This window comes from Phocoena phocoena, chromosome 10 (genome assembly GCF_963924675.1).
Source record: "Phocoena phocoena chromosome 10, mPhoPho1.1, whole genome shotgun sequence".
NCBI classification, from domain to species: Eukaryota; Metazoa; Chordata; class Mammalia; order Artiodactyla; family Phocoenidae; genus Phocoena; species Phocoena phocoena.
Window position 1 is genome coordinate 64,779,446 of NC_089228.1, and position 21,851 is coordinate 64,801,296.

A 21,851-nucleotide genomic window follows, 5' to 3' on the forward strand; every position below is an offset into this window, starting at 1 on the left:
GCCCCTTAAGCCAACTTGGAACATGGCTTTGCTGCAAGGTCAGGGGCAGAGGACTGGGCTCTGGCCTTCTGAGTCAGTGGGGAGGAGGGCCAAGCAGGCTTTTCTCATCCCTGTCATACACCTCCTGCTGCTTTCTGTTTGCAACAGGACGCCTTCTTCAGTACTGAACGCTATTTTTGGCTCTCTCCCAGGAGCTCCTACAACAAAAGGGAGCCTGTGAATCTTGCCAGGAGCCAGCCAGACCTCTGTTGGCAGGTGGGGCTCCTGTGGCCGTGCAGGAAGCACCTTGCCCAGAGGCCCCGTCACCATCCCTTCTCAGGCCCAGACGGAGACCCGCACTTCCTCTCCTGGAGGACATCCTAGCCTGACTGGTGGGCGGGCGGATGCTCAGCTGGCGTCCCTCCTCAGGCCAGAGCTTTCTTTACAGCAACAAGGGCTTCCTTTCTTGTGAAGGCCAGATGAGATTCCCGAACTACAAGGAAAGGGAAATCAGGGCATTTTATTGATAATGGCAGCGTCCACGACTTTACGCTTAGGTATGTGGGCGTGTTAAGGCCCGAGCCCAGGCCTTATGCTTCTCCTCGGGATCCCTGGGGGCAAACTTCTCCTGCAGTTTCTTCCACATGCCTTTATTCATCTCCTTAAACTCTTCCAAGGTATCTGCAAAAGGAGAAGACAACAAAAAAAGGCTGAAGTCTAAAATGATTACACAGGTTGGCCCCACAGGGCTTTCGCCACACAGGCATGTCTCGCTTTTCACAGTATGTTCCTAAGAAAGAAAGGGAAGTGTAGCCCCAACTTCTGATCAGCAAATCAGGCAGGGTAACAGACAAAGAAATGCAATTGTGGATGAGCACTTGTGTACCAGAGACCGTCTTTACAGTGGCCTCTGTTCACATCCAATTATAATTCAGCACCTAAGCAGGGCCCTCTCCGCTCTGCTCCACGTGAGCAAAGAAAAGGCACTGTAGCATCAGCTACACAACGCACAGGCCCAGAGGCTTATCTCAAAACCTGGCCTGAGCCACACAGACCTTACTGTCTCCATTTTACAGATGTGGAAACTTGAGGCAGAGTGAAGTTAAGGAACTTGAGCAGGCTACACGGCTAGGAAGTGGTGGAGCTGGGATCTGACCCCAGACACTTGGGTCCACCCCACGCTGTGGAGTTGAGCAGGCACCCGGGAGGGAGCTGGACCTGGGCCCCCATCCCTGCCCACCATTTCCACACTGGGTCCCCTCAAGCAATCAGTTCACTCTCTGAGCCTCGGGTTCCTCATCTGCAAAGTGGAGATCAAAACACCTGCCTCAAAAGTTGTGAGTCTTAAAGTAAATAATGGAGGTGACGTACCTGGCACCTGGCCCACACTCAAGAAAACGTAGCCATCTTCACAGGCATGAAGGCAGCGGGAGCTGGTGGGAGCCAGTGGGGCCTCTGTTTAAAAACATACATCCACCCCCTCCCCCCTCCCCCCTAAAGGCAGGGTTTCTCAGTGACATTTGGGGCCAGATAATTCTTTGTTGTGGGGCTGACCTGGCACTGCAGGAGCATCTTGGCCTCTACCCACTAGATGTCAGTAGCAAACTGCCCTTTCCCCCGCAAGCTGTGACAACTAAAATGGTCTCCAGACATTGCCACAGGTCCCTGGGGGACAAAATCGCTCCCGGGTTGAGAACCACTGGTCTAAAGTCTGTCCAGGGCTAAAGTTCTATGATACCTAATTTTATTTGTATTTTAAGTTTAGATTTTCACATTATTTAAATTTCATAGCCTGGATTTTCATCTCTTAATAAAACTTCTGGAGAAAAAGAATAGCTTTTCTGAACAAAAAGGTAACTTACATCATCTATTAACATTTATTGTCAGTGGGCCCTTGACTAAATTAGGACACGCACTGTACCCCGGCCAGCATTCCACCCCGGGACTTTTCCAGAAGTCCAGCTTCCTTTGTGGGGCACAAAACGGGTGCCGAGGCCTCCTTCAGAGACTCCTGGGACCCCAAGCCAGGATGGACACACTCGGGACCTAGACTGCGGCCACATTTCAGACTTGCCAGGCCCTCAAATCCTCATGACAAACACTGCAAGGTGTCCTGCCCTGTCAGAGGAAACACTCAGTAAGCTTATTCCACAGAGTCACAACAAAAATAAGAGGCTTAAAAAAAAAAAAAAAAAAAAAAAAAAAAATAAGAGGCTTGCTGTGAAAGCAAATTGTCAGCTAAGTTCCTAAGGCTGAGCTCCCAGCCAGGACAAGCTGCAGCACGGGGTAGTGGTGGGGAGTCGTACATCTCCCCCTCCTTGGCTATGGCCCGTTGTCTCCGAACTCAGACGTCCCGAAGTTAACCAAGAGGCAGAGGCTGAGCCTCTGGAACTTCTTTCCATTCTAATTTCAAGTTCAAACTTTGCTCAAACTCTTCGGGGTCCTCACAATGACACTGTGCATCGATGCTGGTAATTACATGAGCCCAGGGACATGGGGGTACTATGTGGGTGTGTATATACACACACACACACACATTTTAAAAAAATTGCCAATAAAGTGATTCTGCCTGGCCAAAATCTCTCTACCCCAGTTCCCAGGGAGTAAATATAAAAATAGTATCAGTCAACATACAATAGCAGATGACACCACCAGGTTTTAATCTGTTCAGAAGGTTAAGAGTTTTCTGGAAGCCTAAATTCTCAAACCTTAGTTGCTGAAGGCTGCCAGAGGAATAGGAAAGAGAAATTTCTAGAGTACCAGGAGGCAATGTTTCAGGGCCGTGCCCTCCCAGAAAAGGTTAGCCTATTTTTATATGTGGTATCCTTGGCAATAAAAATAGTTAATTTTCCAGAACCTGCCTGTTTCAACCCAGGCTTCCCCTGCCACCACCCGCCACGTCCCCCTTCAGTGACAATGGAGATGGGGAAGTAAGGAGGGGCCGGGCTAGACAGGGTTTTTCCTTTCTTGTTAATCGGTCTATCAAGGACTCCAAAACATACCTAGTCAAACCCATATCTAACCCACAGACCACGTCCCCTGGGTCAGATAACTCTTAGGCGGATATCCCCATACACGTCTATTGAATGGCTTTTTGTTTTAATTAAAACCCTCCTGCTTATAAAGCCCCCTTAGGGCCATAAAGATAAAATTATTTTCCTTCCATCCTGATTTCAACTACTTCCATTTGGCAAATACATATTCCCCTGTTCCCTGCTGCCCAGCCTTGAATTTAAAAGCTCTCGAGATGGATTTGCTTTTTTTAAATAATGCCTTTGACCTTCTCCATGTTCTGTGGCCAAAAAAGCATGAGCCCTGTAGCTTCAGAATTTCCTGTGGGCTATTCCACAAGACTTTCCATCAAGCAAAACTGTCTTATTGGACAATTCCCCTTGGCCGCTCAAACACAAAGACTCATTTGCAAACCAACCAGAAAGGGCAGCAGCTGTGCTTTCCATACCTGTGGACAGGATCAGTTTGTATTCTTCCAGGGACAGACCACTGAAGCTTGTGTCTCTGGGGCGAGGGTACTGGTCACACGGGGCAGAGGGGAAGAGAGAGGGAGGGGAGAGAAGATTAGTTCTGCAGCACAACCCAGGACTGGATGGTCCTGGAGAGAAGCCACGCTCTAACTGCAGTTCACAGGCCATGGGTGTCTGGAGGCCAGAAGGAGAAGCGCAACGCCACCTGGAGGCCAAGCCAGTCCGGTCTGGAGAGGCGGCTCTGACTTGAACACGCACCTGAACCCTCTGGAAAATGCAGGCTGGGCCTCGGGAGCCTGGGTGGGGCCTATGATTCTGCATTTCTAACCAGCCCCCGGGTGGTGCCCACGCTGCTGCTCACAGACCACACTTTGAGCAGTGAGGATTTAGAAGAAATCCCCTCTTCATACAGACTAGGCATTTGGCCGTGTAAATCTGTGGTTACTGAGCACATTTCTCAAGTCTGGGGAAAAAACACACTAAACGGAATTTGACAGCAATCATGTCAGGGCCGAGCAGAGGTCCAGCTTTGTCTGACAGGACTTTCCCAGTCACCCCATCTTTATCACCGGAGCGTGGGGAAGACCAGTTCCGTCAGAGGGGGTGGGAAAATATGCGTGAGATCCAAGAGTTGTCAGACACACCCGGCACCCACTGGCATATAAAACACATGGCTTTTCTTCAAAATTAAAAACGGCTTTCATTTAGGTGACCTAAAAGCCTCTACCAGGTGCCTTAGTTGGCTTGGTTGAAATTACTGGTTACATTTGAAAGTAGCAAAACCACAATTCTTTACAGAACATCGTATAATCAGATTTCACTCACTCTTACTGGTCATCTCCAGTCGGAGGGCTGGGGACAACACAAAAGACTGTGGCCCACTCACCTTGTGTTTGTAGTAGTTTGCATGGAGCCGTGCTAAGCTCTCGTACATCTGATCGCAGGCCTCAGGCTCTGAAACCTGAAAAACAAAACCTCCAAGAAAGTGAGCAAATGAGCCCTGCCCCCACACGGGTCTGTACCGTATGCCTCCAGGAAGGACAGGAAGCAGGCCTGCAGCTCAGAGCTGGCTTCTCTGACCACAGGTCCCACGGTCAGAAATCACCTTTTTGGAATAATGGCTCCACCTCAGCCAGCTCCCCAACCTGCAGGAAAACTCAACCGGCAAACAAACATTTGCTGAACACCTGTGACTTGTGAACCAGCAAGCCACCGTGGTGGGAGGCACTGCAGTAAAAACACAACACTCCAGGAGTGCTAGGGGCAATGTGGGCCACAAGAAGTCAGAGAAGGTCAGCGGATCATGCAAGTGAGACTAAGCTGGTTTCTGAAGGATGCACAGGAGCTGGGGAGAGTGGAGGGGGCCTTCCTGGTGGGGGCGGTTGCATGAGCAGGGCAGAGGAGGCAGGGGTGCTATCTATACCTATGCCTCACACCAGACCATCTGGCTGAGGGCCTGAACATGCAGGTAAAAGAGCCTGGGTGGGAGAAAAAGAAACAGCTTTTTGAGTTAAACTTTCAATATGAAATGTATTAAATAAAGATTCTTTTATGAAAGGAAAAAAAATCATCTGAGCTTTCATCTGTGGTAAGTGGGGAGCTGTTGAATTTTACAAGTAAAGAAACATGAAGAAAGTAGTATTTTAGGATGAAACAGGTGAACTGAGGAGAACCAAGAGGGAGAATCCAGTTAGGTCCTGTTAGGAAGCCTTGAAAATAGAAAGGGGGAAAGAAAGCAATACTCCGGATGGCCCTGCTGGAAGTTCCAGGGAACGCGGAAAACATGCAGATGAGAGGTGGGTTTTTCCCTCTCATACCTCTTAGAAAGTTTTCCCTTCCTTCTGCCTTTGCCACTATTTAGCTACAGTTCCTTACATTATTCTGCCAAGAATTCTGAAAGCTCCCCAGAATGAAACTTTCTCTTCAATGTTTTTTCCCAGAATTCAAATGATGGATTTTTCCAACTTAAATCCTTTCTCAAAGAAGGCAGAACATAAATAAATCAGTAGTTAAGCATTTTAATAGGCAGCTCCACTTCTGCCTCCGTGTGCATGTCAAATAAGGTCCCCACTTTACAGCAAACAAAAAAGACAATCCTGTCATTGAGTTCCACTCAATCCACCCCCAGGTTCAGGCCACCCATCATGAGAACGTTCGCCCAGGCAGCCACATCAGAAGAGAAAGGGTGATGGGCTGAGGAGGCAAGCCAGTGTTTGTTGACTAATGATCAAAGGCATTATTTGAGTGCACTGGGGCTAAAGGCTGAAAAAGAAGAACGGATATTAACACACGAGTCTGACTCCCTATCGGGCGGCGCTTCCAAGGAAAGTCCAGCTGGAACAGAATTCTGCAGCATACACTTTGGGGGAAAGCGTTTTGAATGTTCTGTCTTCAGCAGGGCGTGCAAAACTACGAGCTAACCAGACGACAGACGAACAGAAGGCACAAGATGCAAAAGGAAAAAGAGGGTAACACCAGCCAAACTTTTAAAGAATATTATGTAGATTATCAAAAGATAATTGTGCATTTCATCATTTGCTTGCCCTCTTCATACCTGTACAGATGTGTCTGCTTATAAATTTAAGAGAACCTACAGTGTGCCCGGCCCATGTAAGAGCAGGTGTGCATAGCTGTGGGGAGCTGTGGAGTCCAACTGCCTGCACTTGGATCTCATCCCTTACCAGCTAAGGGGTACTGGGCAAATCACTCCATCTCCCTCTGCCCCCAACACTTAAAAAAAAAAATTTCCCACTTTTCCTTTATCCTTCTCTATATCTATATATACATAATATTTCAGTATGTTTCCTAAGAACGACACTCTCTCATATAACCACAGTTCCATGACCAAATTCAGGACATTTAACATTGATACAACACTTCTATCTGTTCCATTGTCCATACTCCAACTCTGTCAATTGTCGCAGTAAAAGTCTTTATAGCAAAAATCAGTCCTTTAGGCCCAGGATCGCCTCCTGCACTACCTGTCACGTTTCTTTCTCCTTGCAGCCAGGACACCTCCTCGGCCTTTGTCTTCCCAGCATTGACATTTTTGAAACATACTGCCCAACTTAACTTTTCTTTTAAAAGAAAAGATAATAATTGTCCCTATTTCTGAGGGCGATGTGAGGATAAGTAAGGTAATGCCTGGACTGCTCTGAATTCAGGGCCAGGAACACTGATGAATGTGAGGGATTAGTCTTGGTTACTATTAGTAGTAAACAGTTATAGTAAACACAGGCCTTTACTGCACTAACTACAAGGCGAAAGAAGACTTCAGGATGATGCCGGTGACAGCGGAATGAGGGGTGCGTGGAGGGCCCCTGGAAGCCCTGCCAAGGGTCACGGCGAGGGTGGGCGGAAGTTACCAGTAGGACGTGGGGGCTCTCCAGGCACAGGACCAGCTCATGCACACGCCCAGGGAACAGCAATTAGGACACATCAGCGGATCAGTGCTGCTGGTGTGACTGCCGGGTATGGCTGGAGGTGAAGTGATGAAGGGATGGAAAACCACCGAAGCTTCACTCTGTCCCTGACTGGACCTCCGGCCCTGAGCTTGATGGCTCTCAGTGGTCCCCAAGTGTTTCATGATCAGCTTGGCGGGGATCACGCACTGACCCTTGGTCTCTGCTGAGCGAGTGGCTGTCTGCAGCACCTGTCCTCCACCTGATGGCCGTGCAACCCGACCTTCCCCTCCCACCACCACCGACCACCCTCCCAACCCAGCTCTTAATTAAGAAAGGCATTCACAGCACTGCCTCTGCCCAGCGCCTCTCTCCCGGGCTCCCTCACTGCCGGCAGACCACCAACACATCGCGTCCTCACCAGACCCGCGCTCCCACCAGATCCTCACCTTCAGAGATGCTGCCAAAAGGAGTCCCCTCCTGCCTTTCCTCCAAATCTAACAGTGAGAGCTGGCCGGAGGGCTGCTCAGCCACCTCCGTCTGTACCCTCGGTGGGGCAAGCAGGGTGTCTCCTTCCTGCTCAGCTTTTCCCACCTCCGACAGAGAAGTAGGGCAGAGGGGAGGGACACAGAGAGAGAGGATGGGGTCACCGTACAGAGCATTGCTCAAAAACCAAAGTGACCCTCTGTGTTCCCTGAACCTCTCAAAAGTCCTTCAGTATTAAAGAGACAGTCTCCCAGATACTTTCCATAAAGCCTGACGCCTCAAAGAATAATCTGAGAAGCACCTATAAATAACAAATCACCAAAAAAGGACCTTGTCACCCAATTTCTCATCTGAGGTCAGAAGGTGTCTGTACGAGGCTGTAAAAGTAGCTCAGTGGAGGTGATGAGAGTTTGAGGTACGGCAACTTCAAGCCAAGTTATTACTGCCTAAGCAGAGATGGAGCCAAGGCCAATTCTGGGTTCCTAGTCACACCCAATCCAAGCTCAGCAATTACAAAATTGTCTTATTTACTACTTAAAAGTACATCAATAGAAATACTTGTCTAATTCCGGAAGCCTCACCACATACCTACATCCCACACTCTATTCACAGACTCCAGCGCAAACATCGCTGAATTTTGAAATGCAGTTTTCCCGATGAAGTGCACTGTGCACTTTTAGAAATATTCTTATATACAAGCTATAAACTACCTGATTTTGCATTCACACCTAATGAGATTATGGACATTTTAGGACTAATAGCAAAGCTGGGTTTAAAAAAGGCAGCAGTGGGATATTATGAAAAATTCAGCTCTGCTCCCTAAATGTGAATAAAATAGATGTTCAAGTGACAAAGTGTCCTTTTTGGCTCTATTTTGGCTCCTTTTGCATTTCCCCCCCTCAGTCGCCAGTAAATTTCTCTTTACCATATTAAACTTTTATACATACAAATCTACATCACTGCCGCAGGCACTGATTTTGATTTTCAAAATTGAATTTTGGGTGGTGACAGCAACTGGTACAGCGGCCCCTATTCCAGTCACACAAAGGGATGCATAAGCACTTTTGGGAACGTGTTGCAAATTGCTTTGCTAATTAAGGTAGAGCTGGATTCAGTCCAGAAGGATCTATGAGAAAAGGTTTTCATGACTTGGTAATGAACTTCCGAAATGAGTTCATTCCATTATGGGAATCTATTCCCTTGAATTCAACTGAAAATCTATTTCTTGAGCATCTACTATGTAGAGAGCTCTGCTAGGCGGCTGTGAGGGGACATAAAGACCCAGCCTCGGCTCCAGAGAAGTTGGCAATCAAGCTGAGACAAGATACACACACATTAAGAATAAAAAATGACCAGGACAGAGTGTAACTGAGTGCCAAGAGTTACAGGAGATCAGAAGCAGGAGCTAGTTACCAGGCCTGGCTCACATGGCAGGTGTGGTTCCCTTACAGGGCAGGTTTGCGTTTCACTGCAGTGACAGGTCACAGAGTGATGGGGAGTCAGAGTCCCTCACTTTGAGGAGTGTAGACTTCAGAGCTGGGCAGAGTGGGGATCAGAGGAGGGACTGGGAGGAAGAGGCATGAAAAGGCAGGGGGACAAGGATGGTCCAGGCAGGCAGGGTCTTAAGATGCGCCAAGGAGTGCTTCAAGGCCTGGGAAGCCACCAGATTCTTGACAACCTCTGTGTCTGGGCTTTGGTCCACAGTGCACTAGGTTCTCAAAGGTTAAGAACCTGGGAGCAGAGATCAAGATGGCAGAATAGAAGGACGTGGAGCTCACGTCCTCCCACAAATACATGAAAGACACATCTACATGTCGAAAAATTCTCACAGAATATCCACTGAACACTGGCAGAAGATCTCATACAACCAAAGCTGCAAGAAAGATCACCACATAACTGGATAGGATGAAAGAAAAAAAAAAAAGCAGGAATCAGGACGGGACCTGTGCCCCAGGAGGGAGCTTTCAAAGGGGAGAGGTTCCTTTACCCTGGGAACCCCCTTCACTGACTGGGAGGTCCACTGGGACAGACAGGGAGCCTCAGAGGAGAGCACAGCAGCCGGCCTGTGGCAGGCAGGACAGAGGGAGACCAGCACAGACAGTCCACGCTACCTTGCTGCACTTCCCAGCCCAAGACACATGCCTGCTGGTGTGCAGAGCGGCTGGGGGCTGGAACTTGGCCTTCAGAGGACGCACTCTGGCTGCGCAGAGACAGCCTGAAAGGCTTGGAGTGTGGTCCGGGGCGAGGCTGGGGGTGCTGTGTGCAGGATGGAGCCCAGGTCTACTGTCAACGTGCGTGTGAAGCGGGGTTGCGGGGGGCGTGACCCCACCACATTGGCCTCATTCTCTGGGTGCTCACGGCAGGCACGGCTCCGCCATTATGAGCTCTGGGAGCACACAAGCGCCAGTGGATTGCCAACACGCAGAGGTAGGGCTGAAATCTGAACTGATTCCTGGCAGGTGCGTGACTTCAGCAAATTCACGCCAGCGGCAGCGTCTACAGGACATCTGAGCTGATTACTGGCACTCCCCCAGCTGAGGCAGGTCTAGTGCCAGCAAAAACAAACTTTGTGGGCACGCACACGCAGAAGCAGGGCTGATATCTGAGCTGATTACTGGTATTCCCACAGCAGAGGTGGGGCCGAAGGCAGTGTCAACAACAGTGTACTTTTTGAGCACGCACACCAGGTGACAGGAGATGTTACAGAGTGCATGTCCGGGCAGACAACTCTTGGGGAGGAATACACAGCAGCTCCTTTCCCAGTGGGAGCGCTCCTGTCCCACCTACCTCACACCACAGTTTAGGACCGGATCTGGGGGCTTCTACTTCAACAACTGGGGAGCAGACGCTGCCCCTGATAGGGCTGTAACAACCACAGAGCAAAGAGGAGGTCCTGCCCAACATCCAGTGCAGGCTCTGGTCACCACAACAATCACACCCCCTATCAAGGGGAGAGGGGCCAGCACACCCTGAGGAAAGACATGGCAGGCATCCATACCAAAAACAGCCTTTGCACCAAAAATGTTAGACTCACACAGGCTACACAGGGGTGTTTCCATGTAAAAACAGCCCTCCATGACCACAGTAGATAATGTTTCCCCTAAATTCATAGAGTCAGAGTAATATAAGTAAAATGAAAAAGCAGAGGAACCACTCCCAATTACAAGAACAAGAGAAATCCCCTAAAAAAACAAACAATGAAACAGACCTCTCCAGTCTACCAGACCCTGAGTTCAAAAAGAAGGTAACAAAAATGCTGAAGGAGCTAAGAAAAGCTATCGACAGCAATGCAGATCACTGTAACTAAGAACTATAAAGAGGAGGCAATCAAAATCAGACAACTTAATTGCCGAGATGAAAACTGAGCTAAAGGCAATATATAGAAAACTAAATAATGCAAAATGAATAAGAGATTTGGAAGACAAAATAATGGAAATCACCCAATCAGAGCGGCAGACGAAAAGACAAATGGAAAAAAAAAATGAAAGCAATATAAAAGACCTATGGGACACAAAGCGTGCCAATCTAGGCATAATAGGGATCCCAGAAGAAGAAAGAGAAAAGGGAATCAAAAATGTATTTAAAGAAATTATGGCTGAAAATTTCCCAAACCTAAAGAAGGAAACAAATATTGAGGTACAGGAAGCACACAGGGTCCCAAACAAGATGAACCCAAGCAGACCTACACCAAGACATATCATAATTAAAATGGCAAAAGTTAAAGATAAAGAGAGGATTTTAAAGGCAGCAAGAGAAAAACAAAGAGTAAGTTACAAGGGAACCCCCATAAGGCTATCAGCTGATTTCTCTATAGAAACTTTGCAGGCCAGAAGGGAGTAGCAAGATATATTCAAAGTCCTGAAAGGGAGAAACCTGCAACCTATGATACTCTACCCAGCAAGATTATCATTTATAATAGAAGGAGAGATAATGAATTTCTCACACAAGCAAAAACTAAAAGAATACAGCAATACTAGACCTAACCTAAAAAGAATACTGAAAGGTCTTCTCTAAATAGAAAAGAAGAAAGAATCTATAGGAAAGGGAAAATCACAATAGGAAAAGCAAATATATGAAAGGATTGCAGATCACTTAAATAAACCAGAACATACATTTAAAAAAAAAAATCAAAAAAAATGTGTGGAAGCAATTATAACTACAATGAATGCCAAAAGGATAAACATGAAAATGTAAAATAGGACATCAGAATCAAATTGTTCTTACTTGGGAGAGGGGAGTAAGAAAATGTAGATTTTTTGGAATGTGTTTAAGCTTATATTACTACCAGTCTAAAGCAAGCAGATATAGTAATGGGTTAACATACTTGAAAACCAGGGTAACCACAAATCAAAAACATACAACAGATTCACAAAAAACAAAAAGAAGAGAACTCAAGTGTAATACAAATGAAAACCATCAAACCACAAAAGGAAAAACAAAAAGAAAGGAACAAAGAAGAAATACAAAATCAACTGGAAAACCAGATTTAAAATGGCAATAAATACATACCTGTCAATAATTACCTTAAATGTCAATGGACTAAATGCTCTGACCAAAAGACACAGAATGGCAGATTGGATAATAAAACAAGAGGCTACAACACGCTGCCTACAAAAGACCCACTTTTGGGCAAAGGACACCCACAGACTGAAAATGAGGGGATGGAAAAAGATATTTCACAGAAACACAAATCACAAGAAGTGGGGGGTCACAATATCATATCAGACAAAATAGACTTTAAAACAAAGGCCATAGGGACTTCCCTGGTGGCACAGTGGTTAAGAATCCACCTGCCAATGTGGAGGACACAGGTTTGAACCCTGGTCCGGGAAGATCTCATGTGCCGTGGATCAACTAAGCCCATGAGCCGCAGCTACTGAGCCTGTGTGCCACAACTACTGAAGCCAGCATGCCCAGAGCCGTGCTATGCAACAAGAGAATCCACCGCAATGAGAAGCCCGCACGCCACAATGAAGAGTAGTTCCTGCTTGCTGCAACTAGAGAAAGCCCGCGTGTAGCAACAAAGACCCAACGCAGCTAAAAATAAATAAATAAATAAATTTATTTAAAAGAAAAACAAAACCCAAAACAAAGGCAATAAAGAGGGATGCTATATAATGACAAAACAATTGATGCAAGAAGAGGATATTACACTCATTAACATATATGAACCCAATATATGCTTTAGGAGCACCTAAATACATAAAACAAATACTAACAGACATAAAGGGAGAAATTGATGGGAATAAAATAAAAGTAGGAGATTTTAACACCCCACTGACATCAACAGACAGATCTTCCAAACAGAAAATCAATAAGGCAACAGAGATCCTAAATGACACAAGAGAACAGTTAGACTTAATTTGGTATTTTCAGGACACTACATCCAAAAAAACCAGAATACACATTCTTTTCAAGTGCACATAGCACATTTTCTAGGGTAGACGACATATTAGGACACAAAACAAGCCTTGATAAATTTAAGAGGATAGAAATTATTTCAAGCATCTTTTCTGACCATAATGGCATGAAACTAGAAGTCAACCACAGAAAGAGACACGAGGAAAAAAAATGATTACACAGAGACTAAACAAGTTATTAAAAAACCAATTGGTCAATGACGAATTCAAAGAGGAAATTAAAAAATACCTTGAGACAAATGACAATGAAAATACAACCATATAAAATCTATGGGATGCCGCAAAAAGCATTTCTTAGAGGGAAGTTCATAGCAATACAGACCTTCCTCAAAAAAACAAGAAAAATCTCAAATAAACAACCCAACCTACCACTTAAAAGAATTAGAAAAAGAAGAACGAACAAAACCTAAAGTCAGCAGAAGGAAGGAAATAATAAAGATCAGAGAGGAAATAAATAAGATAGAGATTAAAAAAAAAAAGAAAAAAAATCAATAAAACCAAGAGCTGGTTCTTTGAAAGAAAAAAATCAACAAACCTCTGGCTAGGCTCACCAAGAAGAAAAAAGAGGGGACCCAAATAAACAAAGTAAGAAATGAAAGAGGAGAAATAACAACTGATACCACAGAAATACAAGAAGCCATAAGAGAATACTATGAACAATTATATGCCAACAAACTGGACAACCCAGAAGAAATGGACAAGTTTCTAGAAACATACATCCCACCAAAATTGAATCAAGAAGAAATAGATAATTTGGGGGTTTTCTGGCCACGCTGCATGCCTCACAGGATCTTAGTTCCCTGACCAGGGATTGAACCCAGGCCATGGCAGTGAAAGTGCCAAGTCCTAACCACTGGACCGCCAGGGAATTGCCAAGAAGAGATAGATAATTTGAACAGACTGATCACTAGAAGTGAAACAGAATCTGTAATAAAAAAAAAACTCCCTGCAAACAAAAGTCCAGGACCAGATGGCTTCACTAGGGAATTCTACCAAACATACAAAGAACTTAAACTGATCCTTCTGAAACTCTTCTTCAAAAGACTGAAGAGGAGGGAACACTCCTAAAGTCATGCTATGAAGCCACCACCACCCCGATACCAAAACCAGACAAAGACACCACCAAAAAAGAAAATCACAGGCCAATATCTTTGATTGATATAGATGTAAAAATTCTCAATAAAATACTAGCAAACCAAATCCAACAACATATAAAAAGGATCATACACCATGATCAGGTTAGATTCATCCCAAGTTAGCAAGGATGGCTCAACATATGCAAATCAATCAGTATGACACACCACATAAACAAAGGAAAAGACAAAAACCACATGATCATCTCAACAGATGCAGAAAGAGCATTTGATAAAATTCAACATCCATTCATGATTAAAAACTCTCACCAAAGTGGGTACAGAGGAAACACATCTCAACATAATCAATGCTCTTTTTGACAAAACCACAGCCAACGTAATATTCAACAGTGAAAAGCTGAAAGCCTTCCCACTAAAATCTGGCATGAAACAAGGATGCCTACTCTTACCACTTCTATTCAGCATAATATTGGAAGTCCTAGTCACAGCAATCAGACAAGAAAAAGAAAGAAAAGGTATCCAGATTAGAAGGGAAGAGGTAAAAATTGTCATTATATGCAGATGACATGATACTCTATACAGAAAACCCTAAACACTCAACACAAAAACTTTTAGAGCAGATAAATGAATTCAGCAAGGTAGCAGGATACAATATTAACATAAAGAAATCAGTTGCATTTCTCTATATCAGAAAGAGAAAGTTAAAAAAAATCCCTATTAAAATCACATCAAAAAATATATATATATATATAATAAAACCACCTAGGAATAAACCTGACCAAGGAGGTAAAAGACTTATATGCTGAGAACTATAAAACACTGATATAGGAAACTGAAGATGATTCAAAGAAATGGAAAGATATCCCATGCTCTTGCATTGGAAGAATTAAAATGGTTAAATTGGACATATTATCCAAAGCAATCTACAGATTTAATGTGATCCCTATCAAATTAACCATGACATTTTTCACAGAACTAGAATAAATAATCCTAAAATTTATATGGAACCACAAAAGACCCAGAATTCCAAAGCAATGCTGGGGAAAAGGAACAAAGCTGGAGGCATAACCCTCCCTGACTTCAGACAATACTACAAAGCTACAGTAAACAAAATAGCATGGTACTGGCACAAAAACAGACATATAGATCAATGAAACAGAATAGAGAGCCCAGAAATAAGCCCACACACCTACAGTCAATTACTCTTCGACAAAGTTGGAAGAATATACAACAGAGAAAAGACATTCTCTTCAGCAAGTGGTATTGGGAAAGCTGGAGAGCCTCATGTAAATCAATGAAGTTAGAACACTCCCCACGTCATACACAAAAATAAACTCAAAATGGCTTAAAGACTTAAATATAAGACATGACACTATAAACTCCTAGAAGAGAGAACACAGGCAAAACATTCTGACATAAATCATACAAATGTTTTCTTAGGTCAGTCTCCCAAGGCAAAAGAAATGAAAGAAAAAATAAACAAACCAAACTTAATAAATAAACTAAATAGAGAAATAAATAAATTAAATAAATAAACTAATCAAACTTAAAAGCTTTTGCACAGCAAAGGAAACCATAAACAAAACAAAAAGACAACCTATGGACTGGGAGAAAATATTTGCAAACGTTGCAACTGACAAGGGCTTAATTTCCAAAATATACAAACAGCTCATACACCTCAACAACAAAACAACCCAATCGAAAAATGGGCAGAAGACCTAAATAGACATTTCTCCAAAGAAGAAATACAGATGGCCAATAGGCACATGAAAAGATGCTCAACATCACTAATTATTAGAGAAATGCAAATCGAAACTACAACGAGGTGTCACCTCACACCAGTCAGAATGGCCATCATCAAAAAGTCTACAAATAGGGCTTCCCTGGTGATGCAGTGGTTGAGAGTCTGCCTGCCGATGCAGGGGACACGGGTTCGTGCCCTGGTCCGGGAAGATCCCACATGCCACGGAGGGTCTGGGCCCGTGAGCCATGGCCACTCAGCCTGCGCGTCTCGAGCCTGTGCTCCGCAACGGGAGAGGCCACAGCAGTGAGAGGCCCGCGTACTGCAAAAAAAAAAAAAAAAAAAGTCTACAAATAACAAATGCTGGAGAGTGTGTGGAGAAAAGGGAACCTTCCTACTCTGCTGGTGGGAGTGTAAATTGGTACAGCCCCTATGGAGAACAGTAGGAAGGTTCCTTAAAATACTAAAAATAGAATTGCAGTATGATCAAGCAATCCCACTCCGGGGCTTATATCTGGAAAAGACTAGAACTCTAATTAGAAAAGATACGTGCACCCCAATGTTCATAGCAGCACTATTTACGATAGCCAAGACATGGAAGCAACCTAAATGCCTGTCGACAGATGAATGGATAAAGAAGATATGGTACACAGATACAATGGAATATTACTCAGCCATAAAAAAAGAATGAAGTAATGCCACTTGCAGCAACATGGATAGACTTGGAGATTATCATACTAAGTGAAATAAGTCAGAGGAAGACAAATATCATATAACTTATTTGTGGAATCTAAAAAATGATACAAATGAACTTAGTTACAAAACAGAAACAGACTCACCTACATAGAAAACAATCTTATGGTTACCAAAGGGGAGGCAGGGGAGGGATAAATTAGGAATTTGGGATTAACAGATACACACTACTATATATAAAATAGATAAACAACAAGGACCTACTGTATAGCACAGGGAACTATATTCATTATTTTATAATAACTTATAACGGAAAAGAATCTGAAAAAGAACATATATATAGTATATACATGTATAGTTTATATATAGTATAAAGGGGGTAACAGGTAACATCTTACAGAAAAATCTGAATGAACTTTTTGGCCAACCCAATATAACTGAATCGCTTTGTTGTACACCTGAAACTAACACAACGCTATAAATCAAATATACTTAAAAAAAAAAAGAACCATTTACATTATGACCAATTTGGGAGGCAATGAGAAGAAGCCCTCATTGGGGTTAGGGCACACGCTGGAGTGTGGTGAGGCGGCGGGACACAGGCTGGATTAGACAACACTGAAGGCCTCACAAAGCTGCATTACTCCAGAAGGCAACAGGCAGACCCAAAGATCTCTAAGTGGTAACCCACTGAAAGTGGTGGATAATCTAGCCCTCCAGGAGGAGCACCTACATCTCTAAACATGCCTAGAAAACTGCCATGCCTTGGTCTAAACACTACCTTAACTCCCTCCAGCTCCATCTGGAACTGGGGGAGAAAAAGAGATGGAGATGCCTGCATTCCCTCTCTGACATGATTCTCCTCACAAGGGCTGTTTTGCAGTGGGCTCAATATTACAACTAAAAATCACATAATCTGGGCTTCCCTGGTGGCGCAGTGGTTAAGAGTCCGCCTGCAAATGCAGGGGACACGGGTTCGTGCCCCGGTCTGGGAAGATCCGACATGCCATGGTGTGGCTGGGTCCGTGAGCCACGGCCGCTGGGCCTGCACGTGCGGAGCCTGTGCTCCACAACAGGAGAGGCCACAACAGTGAGAGGCCCACTTACCGAAAAAAAAAATCACATAATCTGTTCTCAGGCCCCTCCTCAAAAACTGGACTTCAGAGGACCCACACACAGGGTGGGTAACGCTGGATGGCATCACCACTGCCAACACACACAGGGCTACACCCCGCCACACTGAGCCACAGACCAGGCCCCGACTGGATGACTGAGAAAACAGAATCACAGAAAACCTTTGAATTCCCCTCTGAGGTGTTGGACATATCACCTACATTACTGCCAATCCAAGACAAAGTTCAACTCCTTTCAAACGGGGCCGATATTATTTCAACCTGGGTATTTAATTCAAGAACTTCCTGGTGGGCGAGCCCCTTCCTGGGCGGCTCCTCAGAGCTGTGCCCCGTGCTGGATAAGTGGGTGCTGCCACGGACCTTTTAGGAAGCTGCCTGTGCATCTAATGAACTCATTAGAAGAGTTTGCACCTTCCCCTGTACTTAAGTCAACAATTACTGTTGTTTTGCCACCTTCCCCCATGTTGTGATTATTTTATTAAGCTCTTGGGGCTGCAGGGAACATGCGTTCTCTTAGGGAAACTGAACTGAAACGGGGCAAAATCCATAAACATTAGCTTTAAAAAACTGCACAATAGGAGAGAGGGTGTAAGAGGTGTTTAGTGTGTTTCTGCTTCCCACCTCCTTCTTGGTGGGTTTAGGGTGGACCGTGAGACTCCCCAAAGGGCAATCTGTAGTGGAATAAATGGAGGCAGTTATTTTTGTACCCTGGTTTCAAGTCTGAATGATTAATTTGCTTTCTAGTGGTTCTAGCTCTTCTGTGCTGGTGTCCCACCTGAGGACCGTCTTTCTCCCCATCCACGCTGGGTAGGCAGGGGCTGGGCCAAAGAAAAGCAGGTGGGTAAACAGAAGGATGTTTAATTCTTTGCCAAAACTGTCCATGGTCCAAAGAGGTCTTGAGCAGGAAGTGAGGGCAAGGGAGGGCTTGAAGTTCACGGAACAAGAGGCCTTTCTAACAAGAAGAAATAACTTGGGAGGAATGGGAGCTGAGGATAGCTCAGGCACAAAGAAGACAACGCTCACGTGTCTTGCCATTCAACTCCTGGGGAACCCCGAATAAGCTGTTTTTCTTTTCAGATTTTGTTTCTTCACCTGTAAAATGGGAACAGCGATGGAGACCTCAACGCAGCTGCACTAAGGAATAGACTGAGACCATGCATGCAAGTGTGTCACACACGCGTTCAGCGTTATTGTTCAGATGCAGGAAGCCACAAGGCTGAGAGCAGGACTGCCTGCTCCTCTCCTCCACAGGAACAAACACGTGGCGGAGGAGAGCTGCCTCCCCCTCTAGTCCTGTCTTTCTGGCACATGGCATAACCGAGGGGGAGCTCCGCATCGATCAGTCGACTGGGTCGAGTGCCTGCCCCTGGCTGCCAGCTTTCTCAAGTTCTTTATAAATGATCCGGGGGTGTCAGTGGGAGTGACTCACAGCACTGTTCTCAATTCCAGCAAGGGACTGCTCCTTCTAAAAATTACCACCAAGATTTACTAAGCCCAGGTGCATTCCTGGATGACATCAGGATGAGGTACCACAACAATGGTCCTGAGTCATGTGCCTGCTGCCATCATGATGCACTGGTTCACTCTACCAGGGATGCACTCGTGAGCTGCTCTGGAACCATCAACCGAGCCATGACTTGCATCTGCAGCCGTGACTCACATTCGTGTGGGCCTTCTACTCATCAGAACTATCTGCCTAGGTGACGACAAAAGATGACAACTGCAAAAGGGAAAGCTCTACCCTCCTTTTCTGGCTCCTCTTACACTAACAGTCAAGCAGGTGAATGTCATACTCTCACCTCCCCAGGGATCTAGCCTCTGTCAGCGTCTCTGCTGGCTGGTTTCACCATTCGAAGTTCATTAAAGTAAGTCACGTGTCTGTCCAACTGTAGGCTCCTTGGTGATAAGGACCAGGTTATGTCCCTCTTCTGTAGTTCCTGCAGTTCCCCACACAGAGTAAGCTCACAAATTAATTCTCACCACTCAGGGCACAGACATATTCCCTTCTCACTCTTCACTACTTCTCTCCATCTAGTTCTGCTACATCTGCAACTATATTCAAATGATTTTTGTCTCACGAGCCATAACCAATCATTTATTTACCCATTCATTCAGACATTTACCGAGTGTCTTTTATGTGCCAGGAACTATGCTAGACACTGTGGGGAGAAAGATAAAAATAGCACCGTCTCTATTCTCAGGAAGCTCACACTGAATATGTGAAGGGAGCATAGCCCTAGAAAGTCTATGGGCTGTGGGATTTGCAGAGTTGGGACTATGACTCTTGCCTTCAAGATCTTTATACTACGGGCCAGTGAAGACCACTGTAAGAAGTGTGAAGGCCCTCAGTGTTGTGTGACACCCCAACCCCCCCCAACAAAGCCCTGAGCCAGACACTCCGTCCATGCCCACCACCCAGTCAGCACTTGGTTTCGATGATGCCACCGGGCATGTTGTCCTTGCTCCATTAGGTGGGCTGGTTTGGGTCTGGGTTGGGCTAAGTTGCCAAAAAGCCATGCTCCTGCTTTGACAGGTTGTGGCCAAATTTCGCAAAAGTCATTTCTTCAGGCTGTGTGTGTATGTGTCACATCTCATGTGTCTGACCTCTTGCCTGAGCCCCAGGCTCAAATATCCCACTGTCTACTTTGACATTTCCACTTGAAAGTAAATCCACTTTGCATCTCAAGTTTAACATGTCTTAACACCAAACTAAAGATGTTCTTCCCACACCCCACCTGCTCCTCATCTTGTCTTCCCCATCTCAGCAAACTGCACCACCTTGCACCGAGTCGCTCAGGCCAAAACAATCTAGGTGTTAGCCTTGGTTCCTCTTTCCCTTTACCCTATATCCAATACATCAGCAAGTCCTGTTGATGCAACCTTCACATTGCAACCCCAATGTGGCCACTTCCATCTCCTGTGCTGCATCTTCCAAGCCACCACCATTTCCTGCCTGGGCTACCAGAGTGACTGTTTCTATTCTTGCCTCCCTATAATCCATTCACTGGTACAGCCAGAGTGAGCTTTAAAAAAAACAGTAAACTAAGTCACATCAGCCCCCTGACTAAACCTCCCCAGAGGCTTCTCACTGGTCTTATGATAAAATCCAACCCCTAACCAGAGCCTGCCTATAAAACCCTACCGTGCCTGACTCCTGTCCTCCTCTGACTCAACTCTTAGAAAACGGCATTTCGCTCACTACCCTTCAGCCACTTGGGCTTTCTTCCTGCTTCCTGCCTCAGGACCATTGCGCTGCCTGAAAGAACACCAACTGTTCATTGTTGGCTCATCGTCTTCCCTTAGGTCTCATCTATGTGTCACCTCCTCAGTAAGCCTTTATCTATCATAACTAATATTACCCTTTTACCATGCTACTCTATTTCATATCCATCATAGTACTTCTCTGCACTGCCTACGTGTGTCTACTTGCTTATTGTGTCCTGAGCTAGGACGTAAACTTAAAATTTCATGTGGGCAGGACCTCATCTAATTAACTACTGTCTCCCCAGCACGTGGAACGGTTCCTGGCACAAGGTGGGTGTTCCGTAAGTTTGTGCTGTATGAATGAACAAATCCCAGAAGTGCAGCACCAACCTGGAGGACAGCAAGAACACAGGTCTACTACTCACACACACGGGCACGGGGTGAGGACTCAAACCTGCCGCACGGGCTTACAAGGGCCCAGGAAGCACACCAAGGCTTAGCGGGGACCCTGCATAGGTCCTTGGGCATCAGCTCAATCACTGCACAACACTTCGAGGTAATGGCATCGTGTCAGGGGAGCAAAAAGCCTATGACTGTCACCACCTAGGACTGGTGTTGTGGGACTCAACCCTGGCTGCACCCTGAATCATCGAGAGCTTTTAAAAACACTGAGGGCAAGGCCTCACCCCCAGAGATTCTGATTCAATAAGAATCAGATGGTCCCAGGTATCTAGATTTTTAAAAAGCTCCTCAGGAACCTCCAACGTGCAGCCAGGTGAAAGTACTGAGTAGAGGATAGGATCACCGCTCTCCGCAGTTTCCCCGGGCGTTAAGAGGGTCCCCGGGTACGCGCGGCCAGGGAGGAAAGGCGCGCGCAAGCGCGGGGCCCCGCCGCCAGCCCGCTCGTGGGCCCCGCCCTGCCTCCTCCTTTCCTCCCCTCGCCCCAACCGCCTCCCCGCCGCAGGCGGACCCCACAGTCTGGTCACCTGGGTGTTCTCTCCCTCCCGAAAGGCCTGCGCTACCCGCTGCCGCAGATAAGCGCCCAAGTCCCGGCCTCTTTTGGTCTCGTCCACTGGCCATTCCTCACAGAGTCTAAGAAAACGCCTGTAGCGGCTAGCCGCCATTTTGGGGCCTGCTTGTCTCCGCCCCTGAGGGAGGAGTCGGCGGGAACAGGTGGAGCTTGCGCACTAAGCATCGCCGGCTTCCCGAAGAGGTGGG

At 45.8% G+C, this 21,851-nt stretch overlaps 1 protein-coding gene across 1 annotated transcript; it reads right to left on the minus strand.

Annotated features, from left to right (window-relative positions):
- Window positions 1-483: 483 nt before the first annotated feature.
- On the minus strand, window positions 484-21,791 carry UQCC2 (ubiquinol-cytochrome c reductase complex assembly factor 2). The gene is made up of 4 exons (XM_065885355.1): window positions 21,620-21,791; window positions 4,348-4,422; window positions 3,440-3,509; window positions 484-660 (listed from the first exon to the last, which is right to left on the minus strand). Exons 1-4 carry the CDS (start codon window positions 21,755-21,757, stop codon window positions 533-535), a joined length of 411 nt encoding a protein of 136 aa, XP_065741427.1. The 5' UTR covers window positions 21,758-21,791; the 3' UTR covers window positions 484-532.
- Between the last annotated feature and the right edge of the window lie 60 nt (window positions 21,792-21,851).

Bases quoted from the DNA above. Each gene is read 5' to 3' on its own strand.
- UQCC2 (XM_065885355.1), bottom strand. From the start codon at position 21,757: ATGGCGGCTAGCCGCTACAGGCGTTTTCTTAGACTCTGTGAGGAATGG. The intron at 4,423-21,619 runs GTGACCAGACTG...TTTGTTTTTCAG, and splicing joins GGGAGGGAGAGAACACCCAG to GTTTCAGAGCCTGAGGCCTG. The intron at 661-3,439 runs GTATGGAAAGCA...CTCCTTTTGCAG, and splicing joins CAAACTGATCCTGTCCACAG to ATACCTTGGAAGAGTTTAAG.